This window comes from Saccopteryx leptura, chromosome 1 (genome assembly GCF_036850995.1).
Source record: "Saccopteryx leptura isolate mSacLep1 chromosome 1, mSacLep1_pri_phased_curated, whole genome shotgun sequence".
NCBI lineage: Eukaryota > Metazoa > Chordata > Mammalia > Chiroptera > Emballonuridae > Saccopteryx > Saccopteryx leptura.
The window spans coordinates 352,923,688-352,944,290 of NC_089503.1; the positions used below are offsets into that span (position 1 = coordinate 352,923,688).

At 35.7% G+C, this 20,603-nt stretch overlaps 1 protein-coding gene across 36 annotated transcripts in view; it reads right to left on the reverse strand.

Moving 5' to 3' along the window:
• RIMS1 (regulating synaptic membrane exocytosis 1) overlaps positions 1 to 20,603 on the reverse strand; it is a 469,012-nt gene that overhangs the window by 368,278 nt on the left and 80,131 nt on the right. For 30 of the 36 annotated variants that reach the window (XM_066359037.1, XM_066359068.1, XM_066359057.1 and 27 more), the window contains exon 2: positions 11,261 to 11,341. The exons of the other annotated variants lie outside the window; for them this stretch is intronic. In XM_066359037.1, the coding sequence (XP_066215134.1) occupies positions 11,261 to 11,341 (81 nt within the window). The remainder of the gene's footprint in view (positions 1 to 11,260; positions 11,342 to 20,603) is intronic. 36 annotated transcript variants of the gene reach the window in all.

Sequence of the window (20,603 nt, forward strand, 5' to 3'; positions counted from 1 at the left end):
GACTGAGCACACACATCATCAAAGCTCTGTTGTTGCCCACATCATGTAGCTTAATGTAAAGCTGCCCTTACATGAACTCAGTTGAAAGTCTGCCAGGCTTGTAAAACTTTAGTTTTGTTCAGGATATCTTTTTCAAGGTAATCCTTTGTTCCTGTGCATAAATATTATTTGCCTTAAGATTGGCCCAAAGAAGCTGAATGAATGGCAATCACTGAGCTGGCTGCAAAGGGCTGGGACCAGTCTTAAGATAAAAGTGACCTTAGGCTTCCTGATAGAATCAACAAGCTAGTGAAGAACAGGGTTCAAGTCAAATGCTCTGCACAGGAGGAAAAACATTGTATCTGGCTAACACATCTTCTATTCACAGGAACAAAAGACAGACAGTACACAAGGACAAGGTCCTCCAATGTCAGAGTCATCAAAATAGGAACTGCTCCGAGTTCATTAACAGAAGACCTAGTTTAGTTAACAAGGGATATGTGGTTAAAGTAATTAATAATTAGTCAAGTTCCAGAAGCCATAAATGTTACACACAAAACCACTAGAGCTCTCCTCTTACAGAACTAAACTCCTTTAGCACCCAAGAAGTTAAAGAATGCACCTTCTCCTCTGAGCATTCAGACAGAACAACACATTATTATCTTAAATTAGCTGCAGCAGAAATAGAAACTTTGTACAATTTGTGTACTGGCATTGAATTTCTGTAAAACAGCAAATCATGTAAGGAAAACGAAGACTTAGAAAAGCCACACTATTTTTATTCTTAAATTCAGTCACTTCCTAATTATAACCATAAATCGGAAATGTCAGCATTCCTAGCATTATCTATTTTTAAGTTACTAGTTGTACTTAATTCTAAAAGACAAAATCATATTTTTACTTGGACCTTTTATTTCTCTAATATGCCTGCCCAATATGATCCCTACCATAGGTGTTAATAAAACTACAGGCTATGGCATGGAATAAGACCTCTTATTGTAAACGAAAAAGAAAAAATTTCAACTTAACAAAAAAATAAAACACACAATTTTAAAATAAACATGTGCTAAAAATAGTATAGAAGAGGCTGCTTGTCTCTTCAAAATATCTTTATTCACAATAAAATACATAGCTAAAAGAGCCTTTGCATATGAAAACCTGTTCACTTTCTTCTTGGCTAAATCTTACCCACTGAATGAGACAGCTTTCCAAAAAGAGCAATATTTTTGTCTAGTATATATTTTTAAATATTTACTTCTAGTAGTGTATATAAACTCCTACAAAATTATTAAAACTTTTATCTCAACAGAATATCACTAAATAATCACAGGGAAAAAACATAAAAGAATTATTTTAAATGGCAAAATTTACATTTTTCCTCAATTTTACATTTCATAATTTTTCCTTCTCTATTTAAAGTTCTACACAAAGTTACCTAAAGTAATAAAATTAAGACTTCTAATATTTTCACTTATGCATACACACACACGCACACACACACACATATATATCACTGAAGATATAGTGTGTCAGTGGTAGTCAACCTGGTCCCTACCGCCCACTGGTGGGCGTTCCAGCTTTCATGGTGGGCGGTAGCAGAGCAACCAAAGTATAAATAAAAAGATAGATTTAACTATAGTAAGTTGTTTTATAAAGATTTATTCTGCCAAACTTAGCAAAAATCCGACATCAAGTACTTGGTAAGTAATTATTATTATATGCTTTAACTTATGTAACTCTGCTTTATAAATTTTATAAAGTTACTTCCCTACTTTATAAATCACCATTACTGTGGAACCAGTGGGCAGTTAGAAAATTTTACTACTAACAGAGATACAAAAGTGGGCGGTAGGTATAAAAAGGTTGACTACCCTTGGAATAAGTTGCTTAAGACTCTATGAGAAAATGTGTACCCACACATTATGTATTCAATGAACAGAAGACTTATTTAGCATATTAGAAATTTACACATATACCTTGGGGTCTCCTCCCTTCATTATGCACCAGAAGTTCATCTTCTCTTTAATTGCTCTACCACTGAACCAACTGGCCAGGGCCAACGAATAGTTTGCATCTACATTTCTTTGTTGTTTATATCATCTCTTTCCACATCATAATTTCTACCAGAAAAGGACTCCGTTTTGTTCATCATCATATCCAGTGCCCAGCACTGGGCTCTCTATTCAGTATAGTAGTCCCCTTTGACCATGAAGAATACGTTCCAAGACTCCCAGTGGATGCCTGAACCTTGGATAGTACCAAACTCGAATCAACTTTTTCAGCTCTGCTGGAATGTGGCAGCAATTTGTTCATCAGCAGACACAGCCTTCTTTAGTCATTTTTCTATCTTTCAGTACAAACCTATTATGGCTTTGTGTAACCTTCCTTTATTTGTGAATGCCTTGGTGTCACTCATTTCAATGAATCCCTTTCTGAAGTCATAGAGGCTCAATGTTCTCTGGTGCAATGCATCGTCATCAATCAGAATATGTTTCTTGTTCATGTCTTTCACTCAATAATGTAATGCTTTTCCATCTTAACTATGCACTTATTATGAACTGTGTCCATAACTTTTTCAGTTTGAGGAGTGACTGAAAAACTGGGAAAGATGTCTTTTTCCTTCTTCTCAATTTAATGGGTACAAGATTCCTTTTCCTTCTTCTCAATTTAATGGGTACAAGATTCCTTCTTACCATAGATGTTAGCAACATCAGCAGAGATTTTTTTCTTTCCTTATTAAGTCAAAATCTTCAACTTTTTTCACTAAAGGAAACACTTTAAGCCTTCTCTTTAGCATGTCCAAATTGCCAGTGTCACTACTTTTGTATACCAGGGCTATTATTAAATAAAAGAAGGATTATTTGGACACAAACACTTCAATAACGAGACAGTCAACCTGATAATCAAGCAGAGACTAAGTGACTAACGGCAGGTAGCATACTCAGCTTGGATACACTGGACAAAGGGGTGATTCACATCCAGCCTGGAAAGACCAGGACAGACTGAGGTTTCATTATTCTATTCAGAACAGCACCTAATTTAAAATTTATGAATTGTTTATTTCTGGAAAGTTTCATTTAATATTTTCAAGCTGCGGTTGATCACAAGTAAATGAAATCAAGGAAAGTGAAACTTCAGATAAGGGGACTACAGTACAGACTAAATAAATATTTGTTGAAGGGAGAATGAACAGTCTGACTCTTTGCAAAACAAGCAGTGAACTGCGCCCCTTATTGTACACTCTTCCAGCAGTTGAAGAAGTTCACTTCCCCTCCCCTGACACTATCTTCCCATCCAAAGCTGATATAACAGGTTTCCACTAAAGGAGTACACCACACCTGCATTGAGATTAGAATTCAGGAGGATTAGGACAAGACTGAGTATAAAATCTGTGGAACTTCAGGAGCAGAGAACAACACCACATGGCTCATGATGGACAGGAGGACAAGATCAAGAGAAAAAAGAAAAAAGAAAAAAGCAGACTAGATTCTAGTATTCATAAATTCTCTGCCAGGCTTTTGAGAAGAATAACTGAATTCACGATGAAGGTATGTTTGAGCTGGTGATAGTCTGCCAATGGGTTGCCCAATTTTCTGCTTTATCCATGGAACTTCATCTGTCCAGTAATACTGCAAAACAGAGTTCTGGGCACTGGTAAACACATCTTGAAAATCATATCCAGTATGCAAAGCTTAAAGGCTTAGTGACAAGGACTTCTGTACAACTGTTTACAACTTCAGGGAACACTTTTGTTTATCTAGGATAAGATATAATTTTGATGTTAAACTTGTAATTTTAAATGAGATACTGTATTTTCAAGAATAAAGACATACATGTATTTCCCATACTGCTATGGGTAAAGTAAATATATTATTATAGATTTTTCTCAGTTATATTTCTGGTTCTCAAGGTTGGCCATTGTAAAATTAGGTTAAATATAAGAGACCACATTTACATGATTAAATTCATTCTTGTTGCATACATACTAGTTTTGAGAAATCCCTGTGTGATAGAATTAAATATGCACAAAAAAAGTCATTATGAAAAAAAAAAAGCCACACTCTTGAATTCTGAAAAAGTACGCCTATTGAAAGAAGAATTTGGATGCAGCGTCTCTGTCACCTCAAGGCTGACTCATCTGAAGCCGTGAAGAAGGGAAGAGAAGAGCATGTGTGATGCACATGTCCATGTCAAACGCCCCCCTGCCGATGAAAGCAAGGCAGTCTGGGATGTGAATTACCACTGCATAGAAAGATCATTTCTAGAAAAGAGGAAATAGAGGGTACGGAAATAGAATGCCAAAGTAAAATCCTGAGACTAAACAAAACCTTTCATGATATGAATACTCAACATACTATAAATGGAAGAAAACTTCCTGAACCTGATAAAGAATACCTACTAAAAAACCCACGACTGCTATTATATTTAATAAGGAAAGACTGAAAAGCTTTCCTTCTATAATCAGGAGCAAGACACCTATGTCTGCTCTCACCACTTTTTGATAACTGGATATCCACATGCAAAAATAAATAAATAAGTAAAAATAATAAAGCTGATCCTCTACCTCACACCATATAAAAAAAGTAACTCAACATTGATCAAAAGCATAAATGTGAGAGTTAAACTATAAAATTTTAGAAGAAAACTTAGGGGTGAATACTTAAGACCTTGGATTTGGTAATAATTTCTCAGATATGACACCAAAGTAGAAGTAACCAAAAGAAAAAAATAAATCAATTGGACTTCATTAAAATAAAAGCATGTGTTTCAAGGTATTATAAAGAAAATGGAGCCTGGTCTGTGGTGGCGCAGTGGATAAAGCATAGACATGGAACGCTGAGGTCGCTGGTTCGAAACCCTGGGCTTGCCTGGTCAAGGCACATATGAGAGTTGATGCTTCATGATCCTCCCCTGCTTTTCTCTCTCTCTCTCTCTCCTCTTTAAAATGCATAAGTAAAATCTTTTTAAAAATGTTTAAAAAAATAAAATGGAGAAAAAACTCACTAAGTGGGGAAAAATATTTTCAAATAATTTATCTGATAGAATATATAAATTATATTCATTATTTATGAATATATATTCATTATATAACTTTTTCAATATATAAAATATATATTCAATATATAAACTATATCATTATTTCATATAAAAAGAACTCATACAACTCAACAAGAAGCCAAATAATCCAATTAAAAATGAACAAAAGATTTGGATCAATACTTTTCTAAATAAGCAATACAAAGAGCCAATAATCACATGAAAACATGCTCAACATCATTATTCATAAGAGAAATACGAATCAAAGCAGCAAGATAACCATTCATACACTTTACACCCACAACAAGGGCTATGATAAAAAAGACCTACAATAACAAGAGTTGTCAAGGATGCAGAGAAATTGGATTCCCTTACATTGCTGGTAGGAATGTAAAATATAACAGCTACTTTGAAACACAGCTTGACAGTTCCTAAAAAAATTTAAACATACATGTACCATATGACCCAGTAATTCCATTCCTAGGTTTATACTCAAGAGAACCAAAAACATACATCCATTCAAACAGTTCTACATAAATGTTAAAAGCATCTTTATACATAATAGAATAAAAATTGAAAACAAACCAAATGTCCATTAAGTAATGAATGAATAAACAAACAACTGGAATATACATACAATGGAATATTATTCCAATAAAAGAAATGAGGTACTGATGCATGTTGCTGCATGGGTGAATCTTGAAAATATTCTAGACGATAAAAGCCAGACATCAATAGTCACATATTGTGTGATTTCATTTATATTAAATGTTCAGAATAGGCAAATCCATAGAGACAGGAGTGGTTTAGTAGTTGCTAAGAGCTGAATTTTGGGGGCATAGGGAATGACTGCAAATGGATAGTGGGTTTCTTTTTGAGGGTGACCAAAATGTTCTGAAGTTACATAGTGGTGACAGTTGCACAATTTTGTGAAAATCACTGAAATGTGCCTTTTAAAAAGGTGAATTTTATGTAAGGTATGTGAATTATATTTTAATTTTAAAAACAGGCAGTCACCAACAAAAACAAAGCAAAACAATAAAGCCTGAACTTGAACTATGATCTACATACGTCCTGGGATTCAATTTCTTTCTAATAATGTCACCTCCCACAACAATATCAACATTATTTGCTTAAGCATAGTTTTTCCTTTTTATTCTTTTATATTCTTTTTCTGAATTTTTACTTTCCAATGCCTACTTTACCAGATCTAGGGTGACCAACCATTCAAGTTTTCCTAGGACTAAGGGGGTTCACGGGACATGGGATTTCAGTACTGAAATACTGGGACAAGTTTGTTCTTGCATGATCTTGCATAATTTACTTAATTCCTCTGTTCTTTGTTTAGAGTACTAGAGTACTAGTGAAACTCTCTATATTGCCCTTTACACCCTTTCTTTCTAACTCTACACCTCTCTATGCTATTTCATTTGTTCTAATTGTTTTTATTATAAAGCAATTGCTCACAAATTAGTATATCCCTAAAAATGAGACTCATGGACATAGATAAAAATAAAGTGGTTACCAATACAGTGACAGAAAATGACTTAACTTTGGGTGATGAGTACACAGCACAATCAACAGTTCAAATGCTATAAAAATGTTTACCTGAAACCCCATTGATCAATGTCACCCCATTAAATTTAATTTTCTAAATAAACTAAAAAAAAATTAGTATATGCCATCTAATCTTCTCCTGGGTTTGAGATATAAATAGCCAACTCTATTCTGGATATTTTAATACACCACTAACACACAAGTTTAATGCTAAATCTAAACTTGTTTTAGTAGCTAAATTAATTCTCTTTCCATAATTTTATCACATCCACTTACTCTCTTGAGCTAAAGTGATTTATCTCTTCTCTTCTTTGCTTTATCACATGTAATCAATCCCTATACTCTAATTATACTACCTATGAAATTTCCTCAAATCAGCCCTACCTCCTACCTCTTCTATATCTTCCCACTAACATTAAGTAAATAAGTGTTTCTCAGACTTTTAAAATTCACAGTCCCTTTGAAAACACAGAAAACCCATAACATTATATCAAATTTCAAACTATAGTATTTAAAGTAAAACAAAACTAAGATGTTTAAAGTCTATGGTCACTTTGAAAAACACGAAAACTTCATAATCTTATGTCAAATTTCAAAATACAGCATTAAAAATAATGTCATCTGTTGTTTATTTTCTCCAAATTCCACAAGTGTCCTATTTTTCAGAGATTCTGATGCCACTTCCTGTCTCCTTTCTTCCTTGTCGCTTTCACCCACAATCACTCCCCAAAGACATATGAACTCCCACCCTCACAGTCAACCACACACATTCTCACACTCTCACTCACTCTCTCTCTCTCTCTCACACACACACACACACACAGACAGACACACACACACACACACACACTCATAGGCTCCATCTTTGAGTAAGGACACACTTTAAATTACAGTAGTACAGCCTGATATTTTGGGCCTCAGGGTAACTGTTCTCTCTTCTAGAACTCTGTACCTACATCCTGAATTCTATTGATTCTTCAATTTTCTTAATTATTGGAGGATCTGTAAATACTTCCCTGACCACACCAACCCCAAAAGAGTAAATCATTTTCTATTTTTTTAACATACTTCTAGTGTTGCACTTTACCACGTAGAATTATAGCTTATTTGATTATATAATTGTTGCCCCAACTTGAGAGGGAACTCTTAAGATAAGAATTTTATCTTATTTATACCTGGGGAATAGTTAGCATAAGATTCAATTTGTTGAACTCCACTAATATTTTTGATGTATTTATTACTTTGAATAACAACTTATGCAGTATGTTTAAAATATGACTGACATTTTAATAACTAAAAATAACCTTTGGATGGTTTTGTATACACAGCAATCAAAAAGATGAATTATATTGACACTTGCGTCCATTAATCTACACTTACAAAATAGAATGTACCAAGTGACAAAAGTGTACTGTATATCCCCATGTATAAGATGCACCCCTTTTCAAAAAATCTGGGGTCTAAAAACTGGGTGTGTCTTATACAGTGGTTGTCAAGTCATTTAAGAAGTGTGGCATTTCAAATGCCATAGATGGAACTGAGGATGAGGCAATATATGAAGTCAGTGATTCGTCATCAGACACAGATGAGGACAAGCTAATGGATGGGAATTTTGACAGTGATGAGGAGTTGTATGAATTTTATGATGAATAAAACGAGTTCAATAACTTTATGTTATACATGTTTTTTCAAATTTCGGGCCCCAAAATTAAGGTGCATCTTATATATGGGAAATTCTTATAGATGGGGAAATATGGGTAGTTACCCTACTTCCTGTCTACCTACCTACCTCTCTCTCTCTCTCTTTCCGTCTTTTCTCAGTCTCCTTTTCCTGACTTCTCATTTTCTCCTCATACCCAGAGAAATAGAGTATTTCTACCCCCTTATATATTAAAACTGCTATGACAATGTCCTCTCTCGACCTCTATGTGGCCAAACCCAAAGGACATTTTTAATCTCTGAAGTTATTTACTGGTTTTCTGCTGCATTTGATACTATTGGACATTCCCCTGGTGCCCCTTGGCTTCCGGTTCTCCACTTCTTTAACTACTAGTTCTCTTTTGAGTTGGGGGATCCTCCTCTTTTACCCATTCTTTAAGGGTTCCTTTTATCTAGTTCTCTCTCTCTCTTATTTTTTTCTAATTATATATCCTTTGGTGATGTCATATACCCAGTTAACTAAGAGCTTCAGGTTCATATACCCAACTCCTTCCTGAATTTGTATCCTCAGATAAAACACAGATACCAGAGAATCATCATCTCAAAATATTAATCACTGCCCACCATCTCTTGGGCCTGCTTTAATTCTTTCACTCTCTCTCTTAGGTGATGGTTCTTAATCACCCAAACCATTGATATAATAGCCACCCCAACCATTTACTTTAAAAATCATATTAAATTGGCAATGAAGCATTTCCACTTGATTTCTTATTCAGCTTTTAAAATATTTCCTTGTCACACCCTCTGCTATGCCTCTAGGTCAAGACCTTATCATATTTCTGTGAATTATTACAATAGTTTGTTAATTGATTTTCTTGTCTCTAGTTTTGCCCTCACTACATTCATACTTCATTTTCCCCACCTCTGCCAAAGTTATACATATTCTATATATAATATATATACAGAATAAAAATCTGACTAAATCACTCTCCTAATTAAGACCTATTACCACAACCTTATAACTAAATGTAGTGTTTATTAATATTTTAACCCAGTTATCATACACAGAAGTCAACATTTATTCTACCATTGCCAAACTGAGATGCATTCTTATATTTCCTAATTCATTCCACTCAAAATTAAAAACAAATAAAAACTAGCCTCTATTGATTTTCACACCCATTAATAGCTTATGACTTACAAATGTAAAAACACTGACCTACAAGCTAAAGCCCATGCTTCACCACCCGGCCCACAATTTATTGTTGTCCTTTCATATCTACCTAGAAAGGCACATATGTGCCACATACCACTCTCTGAAGAAGATTGGTAGAAATAAAGAATGAGCTGCAAATTGTAAATTTTTCAAGTCACCTAAAGAGACATTTACAATTTTAGTTATAAAAGTATAGAGTGCGTAAAGGGATTATCAGACAGGAAAATCCAAAGAGCCTATGTAGTCTCCGCAGCTATACTCAGAGGGGCCACCAGGAAACTTCTACTAAGTACAAGGTAAGTTATAACAATTTGCACAACTATAAATCTATGGAAAGGGAAAACAAAATAAGAAAAAATAATCTGAAGTCTTGCTGGGAGGAACAACAATTTAAAATAGTTTTTAGAATGAGTGGGTCGAATTTAAATGAAACCTCAACATGCGGAACATATTTTAAAATAAATGTGAATTCCTCAAAAACCTTTTCTAGAAACTGTTTGACTCCTAAATAAGAAAAATATTTTCTATAACCTAAAACATACGTTTTCCATCATAAAGAAAATGGGCTTTACATAAGAACATTTATAGAAAAAAAATGGGAACATCATTAAAAGTACTTTTTTAAAAATGTAACTATGAATAATTTTACTATGGTTAAATCAAACTTAATTTTATTTCTTAAAAAGTACTGATTAAATATAGAGTGATATTCAAATATACTTATTGAGATAAAATATATAAACCATCCATGGAGACTCCTGAAAATTTATTTTTAAACAATGTTATATCCTAAAACATAAATAATTCTAAATTATTTGTGACTGTATATAATATACAAAATATTAGCATTTTAATATTGTTTTTGCCATTGCTAATAAAAATTACTTGTTATAGCAAAAGTATTACAAAACTACTTTTTTCTTACAACATTTTTATAATTTTATCACTTTATTTTGGCTTTACTTTAGAGAATTCTCAGATAGCTAAAGAAATCTATTTTTAAATCACTCTTAGGACACATTTCTTCAAAGGCTTTTGCTAAAAACCTTGGGAGGAGGCATTTTCCCAGTAGTAACTATTTGGCTATAACGGTTATGCTGAGTATTGCCACTGCAGAGACATTTTAAGGGAATGTTTAATTTGTTTTACCAAGAGCATAATTCTTTTCAGAAGATTGAATATATCTTGCTACTCTACAGAGTTGTAAAGCTCTTTACATTTTATCTTATCAAAATCCATATTCACAACCCAGACTTTACTTATTTGGTTTCTTCTCTACTTCCTGCTTTCCCCTTCGGTTGGTCATTAACTCTCCTTAGCATCTACACTTGAAATTGCAACAATAAAATGAACACTAGATGGGCAGTCCCCTCTTTCAGATTGTCTATTATCGTTAAATAACAAGTGTGAAGTTGGGTAACGGACTGCCTACGCATCTCCCTTATTCATGTGCTCCACCTTCTCTGTTCCGTCTCCCCACCTTCCCGGAGACTTAGTCTCCAGCACACAAACATTCCAAATCCAAAAGGTATAGAATTTCTGTACCCCGAGAACCTCCCCCCTCAAAATATGTCCCCTTCCTCTAATTAGTTTTATGCTTCTGATATAGAAATATCACTTAACCAAGAAACTTAATATAGAGATGACATTTACAGATAATTTCATCTAATTCAATAGTAACCTTTTAATTACATAAACAGCAGAGTAGCCAGAGTATCTATGCCCACATGCAATGTGAATTAATAAAACCTGCAACCACTGGTCTATGTAAGAGACGACATTTTCAGTCAATAAAACCAATGCCATACTCACGGTGAAGGTTGGTGGGACTGGTTTTCAGCATTTCTTGGTGTTTTGCAGGCAGCAGGCTTCGCCATGTCCCTGACAACACACCTGGGGCGCATGATAGACAGCACAATGCACTATTAATTATAAAAAGGGTAGAACAAATCTGGAAATTAAATACGGTACTAAAAACACAGTCTAGGGGGAAATCTTTGCAAGCCCCTTAAATATTAACCTGGAAACCATGGAAAGGTCCTTAGTGCTGGAAATCTTTGACTCAGGCTTCCAAGAGCTCAATTAAACCCAAATAAAATCTGTGCTAGCCTCTGTTTTTGACTTTCCTTTCAGCACTAATAAAAAGATCGTCAGCAGCTCTCCCCATAGAAGAAATGCTGCTGAAAGCTTTGGCCTCACCATATGAAGACATCTGAAAGCTTTAAAAATAGGAACAGCTGTTGTGTTGATGTTAAAAGATGAGCAGAGTTTTCTGTAGCTTTGGCTATTTTACCAAAAGATATGAACTCCTGTTTCATGCTATTCATCATAACACAAGTCTTTCTCTTAATGTAAAGAGAGATCTGAGAGGCTTCCAGACAGCCCGCATTCAAAATCCCCTTCAAGCTAAGAAAAGAGGAAGAGTTAGAAGGAAATATTCATGTATAAAGTATGTGCGTGCATGTGTGTATAAAATTAATGGAGAAGATGCATCCACGATGTTAAAAATAGTAAAAGGTCTTTATGTCTTAAGTCCTCCATCACAGGATGAATAAATGCTGAGGGTGGATGATATAACAGACCTCCAAGGGCAGTCTCTTAACCTCAGTCAACAGGACTTACAGACCAGTGGAGAGATTCATTGGCAGAAGTAAGAAAGAAAAGAAAAAAGAAAAAAAAAACATCTGAAGTTGTACTTGTATAGGTGAGATAATATGTCACCTCAAAAGTTTTAAAACAAACATTGCTTTAAATAAGGAAGCCTTGTTTATAAAGCTGAGACCCCCACATCTCAGACTTGGCTAAATGGAAACACCCATTAGGACCCAGGATTCTCAAATATAAATGTGGTTCTTAACTTTCACGGAGGTTGCTTGGATGTTTGACTACACTACTAACATTTAGGGCCAGACAGGTTACTTCAGAAGTGGATTACTGGTGGGTCAGTGGCAGATAAACTTTTCCCAGAGCTAAAAGCTGCACGGCTACATTCTCCACTTCTGAAAGAGACGATACAGGGAGACGTGGACACAACGCACATAAACGTGCATACACACACTGCTCATTCCGAACCAGGCCAAATAAGACTTAAAAATCAATATGGAACATGACGAAAAAAGAAAACGGTGCCTTTGCAAAGTCTTAAACACATGTCCCTCTGGAGTAAAGTTTAAAAAAAAAAGTGATTTGTCAAGAGCTAATGCTAAACGAATGGATTGGTCACGAGAAGTGAGTCAAGAATATCTATTATATAAGGAAACAAAGCCGCCTTTTTTGTTTCAGTTTCACGGGGGGGTGGAGGGGGGCAGCCATTCAGGCAGTCATTAGGGAGAATCAGTATCCTAGGATTTCTGACCTCCGAAATTTTACTCTAATTTACACAGAGTATAATGGCCAGGAAGTTAAATTTCATAGCACTGGAAGATGTTTAGCAATTCTCACCCAACTAAAACCAGCACAGACAGCATGTTTAATCTACACGGACTGGTTTGTGAAAATATCAGAGGTATCACCAACTTTGGAAAAAGTTCGAAGAACGATGTCTGTAAGAAAACATATGCAACCTTCTATCTTAGTTTATTTCTTTTTATCCATAAAGTTTTTTCAAGTATTTAATAACAAAGCTTTAAAATAAATCTGCAAGTTTTTCTTAAATATGCTTTACATGATTTCTTTCTAATAAATGTGGAATATCAACCAGCATTGCGGTAGGTTTCTTCTTTTTTTTAATTTATTTATATTAGAGAGTGAGGGGAAGAAAGAGAGGAAGAGAGGAAGAGTAATTTGTTGTTCCACTCATTTATGCATTCATTGGTTGATTCTTGTATGTGTCCTGACCAGGAATCAAACCTGCAACCTTGGCATATAAGGGCAATGCTCTAACCAACTGAGCTACCCAGCCAGGGTTAGTGTAGATTTCTAAGCAAAACATTTTTTTTTCTCTAAGTGAAATACCACGCTTACGTAAAAACTCATATCTAATCTCAACTACCCAGTGGTCTGGGTTTCAAATTACGGTAGCAGACATACTGCTTCTGTCTACAGAATGAAAACTTTATTTAAATTTATAAACTTTAAAGTTCTATTAGAAAATGAAAATAAACAAATTCTCAAAAGCAATATAGTTAGAATTAATTTATATATATACTTAATTTTAAATATATTTACTTAATTAATATGCTTTAATTTTTAAAAAGCAGGAAAGCAGTGTATTTTTCATATTAACATATATTCTGACCACAGGACTAACATGATATAGTTAGCTACTGAATCTGAGTTTTTAGGGGTATAAACTATTTTTTTCAGGTGGCTAACTTCTCAACCAATATGAGAGGGCTTTAAACTATGGTAATACATATTCTAATTAGACTTCTTTTTAGCTATAATTTTTCTAGATATAAGAAAGCTGTACTCTCAAATAGCTACAGAGATACATAAAGAAACATAATGCTTTTTGTTATCATAAGCTTTTTGTTATTCTGTGTAGATTAACATGTCTCTAAAATTATAATTGATTATTGTGTCTGGCATATCACAGTTTGGAGGGATAAAATGTAACTGTTTTGAAGGTTCTAAGGTATAGAAATTGTTTAGCCCCAGCAGTTTCCATTATCACCCACGCAATAAAGTTATTATAGTAACACAGACCCCCTCGTACTCTGAGAACACAACAATGATATTTCAGCATGTGGTGGCCATTAAGGGTCTTTCTCTACATATGATTTATTCCTCCAGCCAGACAGAAGGAGTCCATAAAGGGTGCTACGATGCTGACTTCTCAGGCTTACCTATGGGTTGAGAGACTAGAAGTTCAAGGGTTTTAACCTCTTATTCTTTGCAAAATCTTTAATTACTTGGATTTATCAGATATGGACTCTTTAAGTCTTCAAACTACACATGAGCATTCCCTAATCACTGAAGCATCACTGAAGATTTATGCAAATTAGACATTCTGCAAGCACCTCAGGGGAATGCTACTGTCTCCGCCCTCAGCGCTGCTGGGTTTTATGAATGACTGCAATCAATGCGATGAACGGCTGCCAACTGCCCACTCAGCCACTTCTCCTCTTCCCTGCACTTACACACGGGAGATACTGGCATTGCACAGCCTGCTGAGGAGGCTACGGTGAGGCTTTCGTCTCTCCAGACAGGAACTAAGTGTGATTCCAGATAGGGTATGTACACTAAAAATCCTAAGGCCTCCCAAAATTATAATTTACATAATTACTTTCTCTCTTTTGAGGTTCCATTTTGGTGCAATCATTATCCACCCCTCTTCTGCTGGCTTCCCACCTGCAAAAAAAAGAAGAAAAGAGAGAAGGGGGAAGAGAGAGAGAGAGAGAGAGAGAGTGAGAGAGAGAGAGAACGAGAGAGGAAGGAAGGAGAAGAGAGGAGAGGAGAGGAGAGGAGAGGAGAGGGGAAAGGGAGGGGAGGGGAGGGGAGGGAGGGAAGAAGGAAGGGATAAAGGGAGGAAGAAAGGAAAAAAAGAAAGAAAAAAGAAAGAACACTATTTTATGGAACCTCATCTCAATTTGAACTAGATCAAAGTTGTTTATATCTTTCAGGATTAATTCCAGGAAACTAGTCACTGTGCACTAAAGGTGCCAAATAGATTATGATATGTTTGTATTTTTGTTCTTAATTTTTTTGTTTTAAATTTTATTAGATTTCTCCTATCAATGAAGACAACAGTGGCATCCAGACACTACTAGGGAGAAAGTGCATCTGCACTTATTTCCCAAACGTCATTGTACTAGTCTGCATTTGTCGTAAGAGACCTGAGAGGCAGTTAAACAACATAAGTTTAAGAGAATGAAACATTTTTCAAATATATAATCTTCAGATTTGCTAATCACTGATTAAAAATACATAGAAACAAGGAAAAGTAGCCCATCATTTTTTCTACCCCTCAAATTCAGTGCTCAAGCGCCTCTTCCATGCGTCAGTAGCTAAAAGTACCAAAAATACACGCAAACTTCCGATCTCGAGTTCAATCCTCTTAACTCAGACATCCAACTGCCTCCTCAGTAGTATTCTCATCTGGATTTCTAACGGATCTCTAAAAATCAACATTTCCAAAGGTAGGATATAAAACTGAGATTCATGGACATAGATGACAGTGAAGTGGTTACCAAGGGGAGGGAGATGTGGGGAAGTGGTGGGAGGAGGGTGTAAGAGGGACAAATATAAGGGGACAAAAATCATTTGACTTTGGGTGATGGGTACACAACAGTTCAAATGCTACAGAAATGTTTACCTGAAATCTATGTACTCTTATTGATCAATGTCACACTAAATAAATTTATTTTTTAAAAATGGAATTCTTCATCTTCTCCTCACACCCTCCCCAAATCCTCCAGTATCCATCTCCATCTTAATTGAATTGCAAATACATTTCTCCAGCTGTTCAGGCTGGAAACTTTAGACTTGACTCCCTTTTTCTTTCACACTCGTGTCCATCCAATTCACCAGATTGGTCCTACTTTCAAACAATGTGCCCAACCTGACCATTTCTCCCCTCCTCGACAGTTGCCATGCTGTCGAGCCAATATCACCTTCCACGTGGATTCCCACCACAGGCTTTTAACTGGTTGCCAAGCATTTATATTTGCCTTTCTCCTACAGTTTATTCTCAACACAACAGTGAGAATGATACTTTTGAAGGAGAAATACGGCCATGATGCCTCTGCTTAAACTCTTGCAACAAGCTCCTCAGTTTACTCACCTAAAATGCCAGGGTCCTTAGAAATACAATCAGGTCTCCCTAACTCTCAAAGTTCATGTCCTATGGCTTCCTCCCCTGCTAGCTCACTCTCTGTTCCAGGTGTACCAGCTTCCACGATGGTCTTCCTCAGACATACCAGGCAGGATTTTCCCTTGGGGACTCTGCACCAGCACTGCCTTCTGTCTGGAATGCTCTTTCCTGACATTGGTATGACAAGCCCGTTACCTGTTTCAAGTCTTTGCTCACTGGTCAGTTTTTGGTGGTTCCTACTCTGATTATCCTACTTACTACTGTCCTCTGCTTCCTCTTCACCACCACAGCCATATACTTCAACACCCTTCACCTTGCTCTGCTTCTTACTAAAATGTATGCCTCCCACTGCTGAACTATGAGCAGCTCAAGGGTACGGATTGCTGGTCCACTGACATACTGCAAAGAGCCTAGAACAGTGCCTGACATAATAGTCACCAAATATTTGTTAAATGAATAAAAGAATATTTGTTAAAAGAAAAAAAGCCAAAAGCTGCAGATTTCAAGCTTTAGAAACTAATTTTATCAATATATGCTAAAATTTAGTGATTTAGAATAGAGTCTAGGTAATACCTTTCTGTATGATTATAGTATATTTCTATAAAATATTTACAAACTATAAATTAATTTATAGCCAATAAGTTCTGTGATTTAAATAACTCCACTAATTTTTTATATGGCTTGACTAAGGTTCTGAGAAGACAAATGTATTTGTCAGCATATGACTAATTTAGTGGAAAACACTCTATAATGCCACATAATTGCTTTGAATCAATGAGATATTTTTTTAACAGGTATCTTACCAAATAAAACTTTAAAATAATTGTACATAAAGCAATTTCTTAATACTAAGACAGGAAATCAATCACTTTTTCTTCTGATTCTTCTAAATAGGGTAGGAAAATAAGAACTTCTGTTTATTTATAAACATCGGTTATGGACATAGCATATCTTATTTAATCTTCATAATATCCTTCAGGAGATATGACTGACCCACTTGACAGATGAAGAAACTATAGATCTAAGAGATTACATTATTTTTTCGATAATAAATGGCAAACATTAATATATTAAGAAGCTAAGATTTGTATCAAGGGTCTGTTTGTCATCAAAGTAACATCCTTTCCATCATTACAAAAAAAAACAAACCCACAGCCATTAATACTTGAAATATAAATGGAAAATAATAAAAATCAATCACAAAGTTAAAAAGTTCAGTATCTTTAAATATGTTTCAATATCATTGATTTCATGATATAGGTGCATTACTGACACGATTCAAATAATCCCACAAACCTGAGTGTTCTTTAAACATTATTCTAGTATCACAAGACAATATTCTCCAAATTTAACAGCAGAATAATGGTGATAAATAAGGTGTCAAGTTGGTTAAATTAGAAATACAGAGTGACTGTAAGACCAATGAGAATACTCCAAAATGTGAAATGCAAGGCAGGTCATCTGGTATAGAAAAAGAAGTGTATTTAAGAAAAAGAATCAAGAAAACTAAAAAGATTTTTAAAAGTCACCTGCAAAACAAATATAACACAATAGACAAAAATCTCCTCAAATATATTTTAAAGGAGGTCTTTAGAAGTGACCTTCCCATTTCCATTTATAAATGATAAAAGAGAAAAAGCTGAATATATTAATATTAAAAACTAGTTTTAAAACACTGCATATTTGTGTCATTTAATAGTGAACAAGTGAGTATGGTGACTATTACCCATAAGATGACGGTGGAAAGTGAAAATTCTGCACCAGAAGGAGAAAGTGGACAACGGTAGTTTGAAAAGCCAGATGTATTCATCATAAATCACCAGGACCTGCCATACCTCTATGGTACACTTGGGGACCTTCAAAAGCTACAGAATTATTTTTAAAATACATCGAGGACAGGAGAAGTAGGTTCCTAATTATAAGGAAAGGGACACAGCTGGCCATTTTTCAGTGAGTGATAAGGGCAGCTGAACCTCCCCTACAGAAGCCAGGAAGTTATTCACAAAACCAGACAAAATAAAGGTGATAACAAGATAAAGATTCACTACAGAGTTTAATGGGTGATTTTTAAAATGTGAAAAAACAAAATTTTCAGACTGATAAGAGAGAAAATAATAGGTAAGAAGTCAAATTTCTGGTCTTCTGGATGATTCAAATTGGCTGTTCACCACCCTTTATAGCTCCAGAATGCTAAATAGGCTTGTTCTACAAGGTCCTGACGTTGATTCCAACATTCCAGCATATGACCAATTAACCTCTTTTTATCCAAGCTACTATTTTCTGTTAACACAATTAGTTTCTTTCTCCATTTGCCAGTTGTTTTGAAATATTTTACATACTTATGAATTTCTAACTGCTACCATCCCCCACACACTGTCCCTTTTACATTTGCTACTTACTAAGCTGTACTCACATTCTCCAAAGCACCTGCTGCCTGCAAGACATAACACAGCTAGAGCAAAATCAAGACCAGAAATTTCCTGTCACTGAACATGCAAGAAAGAACTTCTGCTCATTCCATAGAGGAGGAAATATCTATCTAGTCAAAAGTAAGGAGCTCCCAGAGGGAGAAAGCAATCAATAGAATCAATAGAGCAGAGGCATCAAACAAGATGAGGCCTGAAATCTTGGTTTGAACCCCACCGGAGTCAAAGGCGAGGGGGCTCAAGTGACACTGCACTGGGCCAATGGGAACACAGGGATGGAGACCGTCCAGTTGTTGCAAATGCAGGCAAAAGCTGAACTGAGACAGGAGGAGTGATGAAGGAAGATGGTCTTTTTAATACTTCAGGCACAATTGTGGATAGGGGATTAATTAGCTTTGGGAAAGGGAGAAGCTAAAGGTACAGGGTGGGAGGAGGAGAGGAGGAATGGGGACAAGGGAAGGAAGGAAGGATAAGGGAGGGAGCAGAGAAGTGTTTTTAGTGAGGAAGCTGAGCTACTGAGGAGATGAAGAGGGAGGGATGCCGTGAAATAACAGAGTGGCTTAGTTCCCAAAATGTGGCCTTTCCTTTGACTGTAACTATCATCTCCATTTTCTCTCAAAAATATTCTTGCAGGGCCTGACCAGGCAGTGGTGCAGTGGATAGTGTCAGACTGGGATGTGGAGGACCCAGGTTCGAGACCCTGAGGTCACCAGCTTGAGCGCGGGCTCATCTGGTTTGAGCAAAAAGCTCAGCAGCTTGTACCCAAGGTCACAGCTCAAGCAAGGGGTTACTCGGTCTGCTGAAGGCCCACGGTCAAGGCACATATGAGAAAGCAATCAATGAACAGCTAAGATGTCCAATGAAAAACAGATGATTGATGCTTCTCATCTCTCTCTGTTCCTGTCTGTCTGTCCCTATCTATCCCTCTTTCTGACTCTCTCTCTGTCCATGTAAAAAAATAAAAATAAATTAAAAACAAATAAATAAATAAAAACATTTGCTTTAAAAAATATTCTTGCAGGATAATGCTCTATGAGATTCATTTTGGAAAGGTTTTGAAAAGTAAAAATCATCTCTCCTGATTCTAACTCCTCTCCTAGGGGCAGAAACTCATACTCAAAATTACTTTCTGGCTCCTACCTGTGCCAAGGTAGGGAGGACTGTCTGAGGGACTCTCTCCTCCAAGCATCATCCACTAATAGTTATGTTTTCACTAGTGAGAAGGGCTGCCATCTTTTAAAGGCAGGATTGAGTCAGCAGTCCCCTCTTTTGTTTGTAGAGTGGAAGCGTAGACCCCCTTCACTTTCTGAAGGTCCAGGCTCCCTGCAGGAGCACCCTGGGCAGACCTGGCTGGGGCAGACTCTCACATGTCCCTAACTCCATCTGCTTCTTTCTCACTAGTCCAGGTCTATTAAGATTAGTTAGGTAAATGCATCTGAAGCCAGCTCAGACTTAGCTGTAGCTTTAGAAGGAATTATAAAAAAAAAAAAAATATATATATATATATATATATATATATATATATATTTTTTTTTTTTTTTTTAAATCACAAAGACTGTCCTGGAAATGATACCCACAGCAATTAGGGAGAATATTCAAAAAACTTAAACCTATTTTTTTTCTATCAACAGAGAATATATTGTGTTTTGTTCCGCTGGCACCCATGATACTGCTTCTGTGTGGAACACATCCCAGTGGGCTCCAGCTGGCACAAACAAAAGTCCCCCCCATGTCACTTCCATTAAAGAAAACGTACTGATGTAGGGATGGGTGGAAAGGTGAGCGGAATACAGTCAGCAACACTGTGATAGCTTTGCACAGTGACCGGTGATTACTAGACTTAATGGCGATCACATAGTAAAGTATATGTCAAATCATTATATTGTACAACTAAAACTAATATAATATTGTATATCAATAGTTCTTAATTAAAAAAAAGAAATCATATTGGTCTAAAAGTGAATAAGTTGGCACT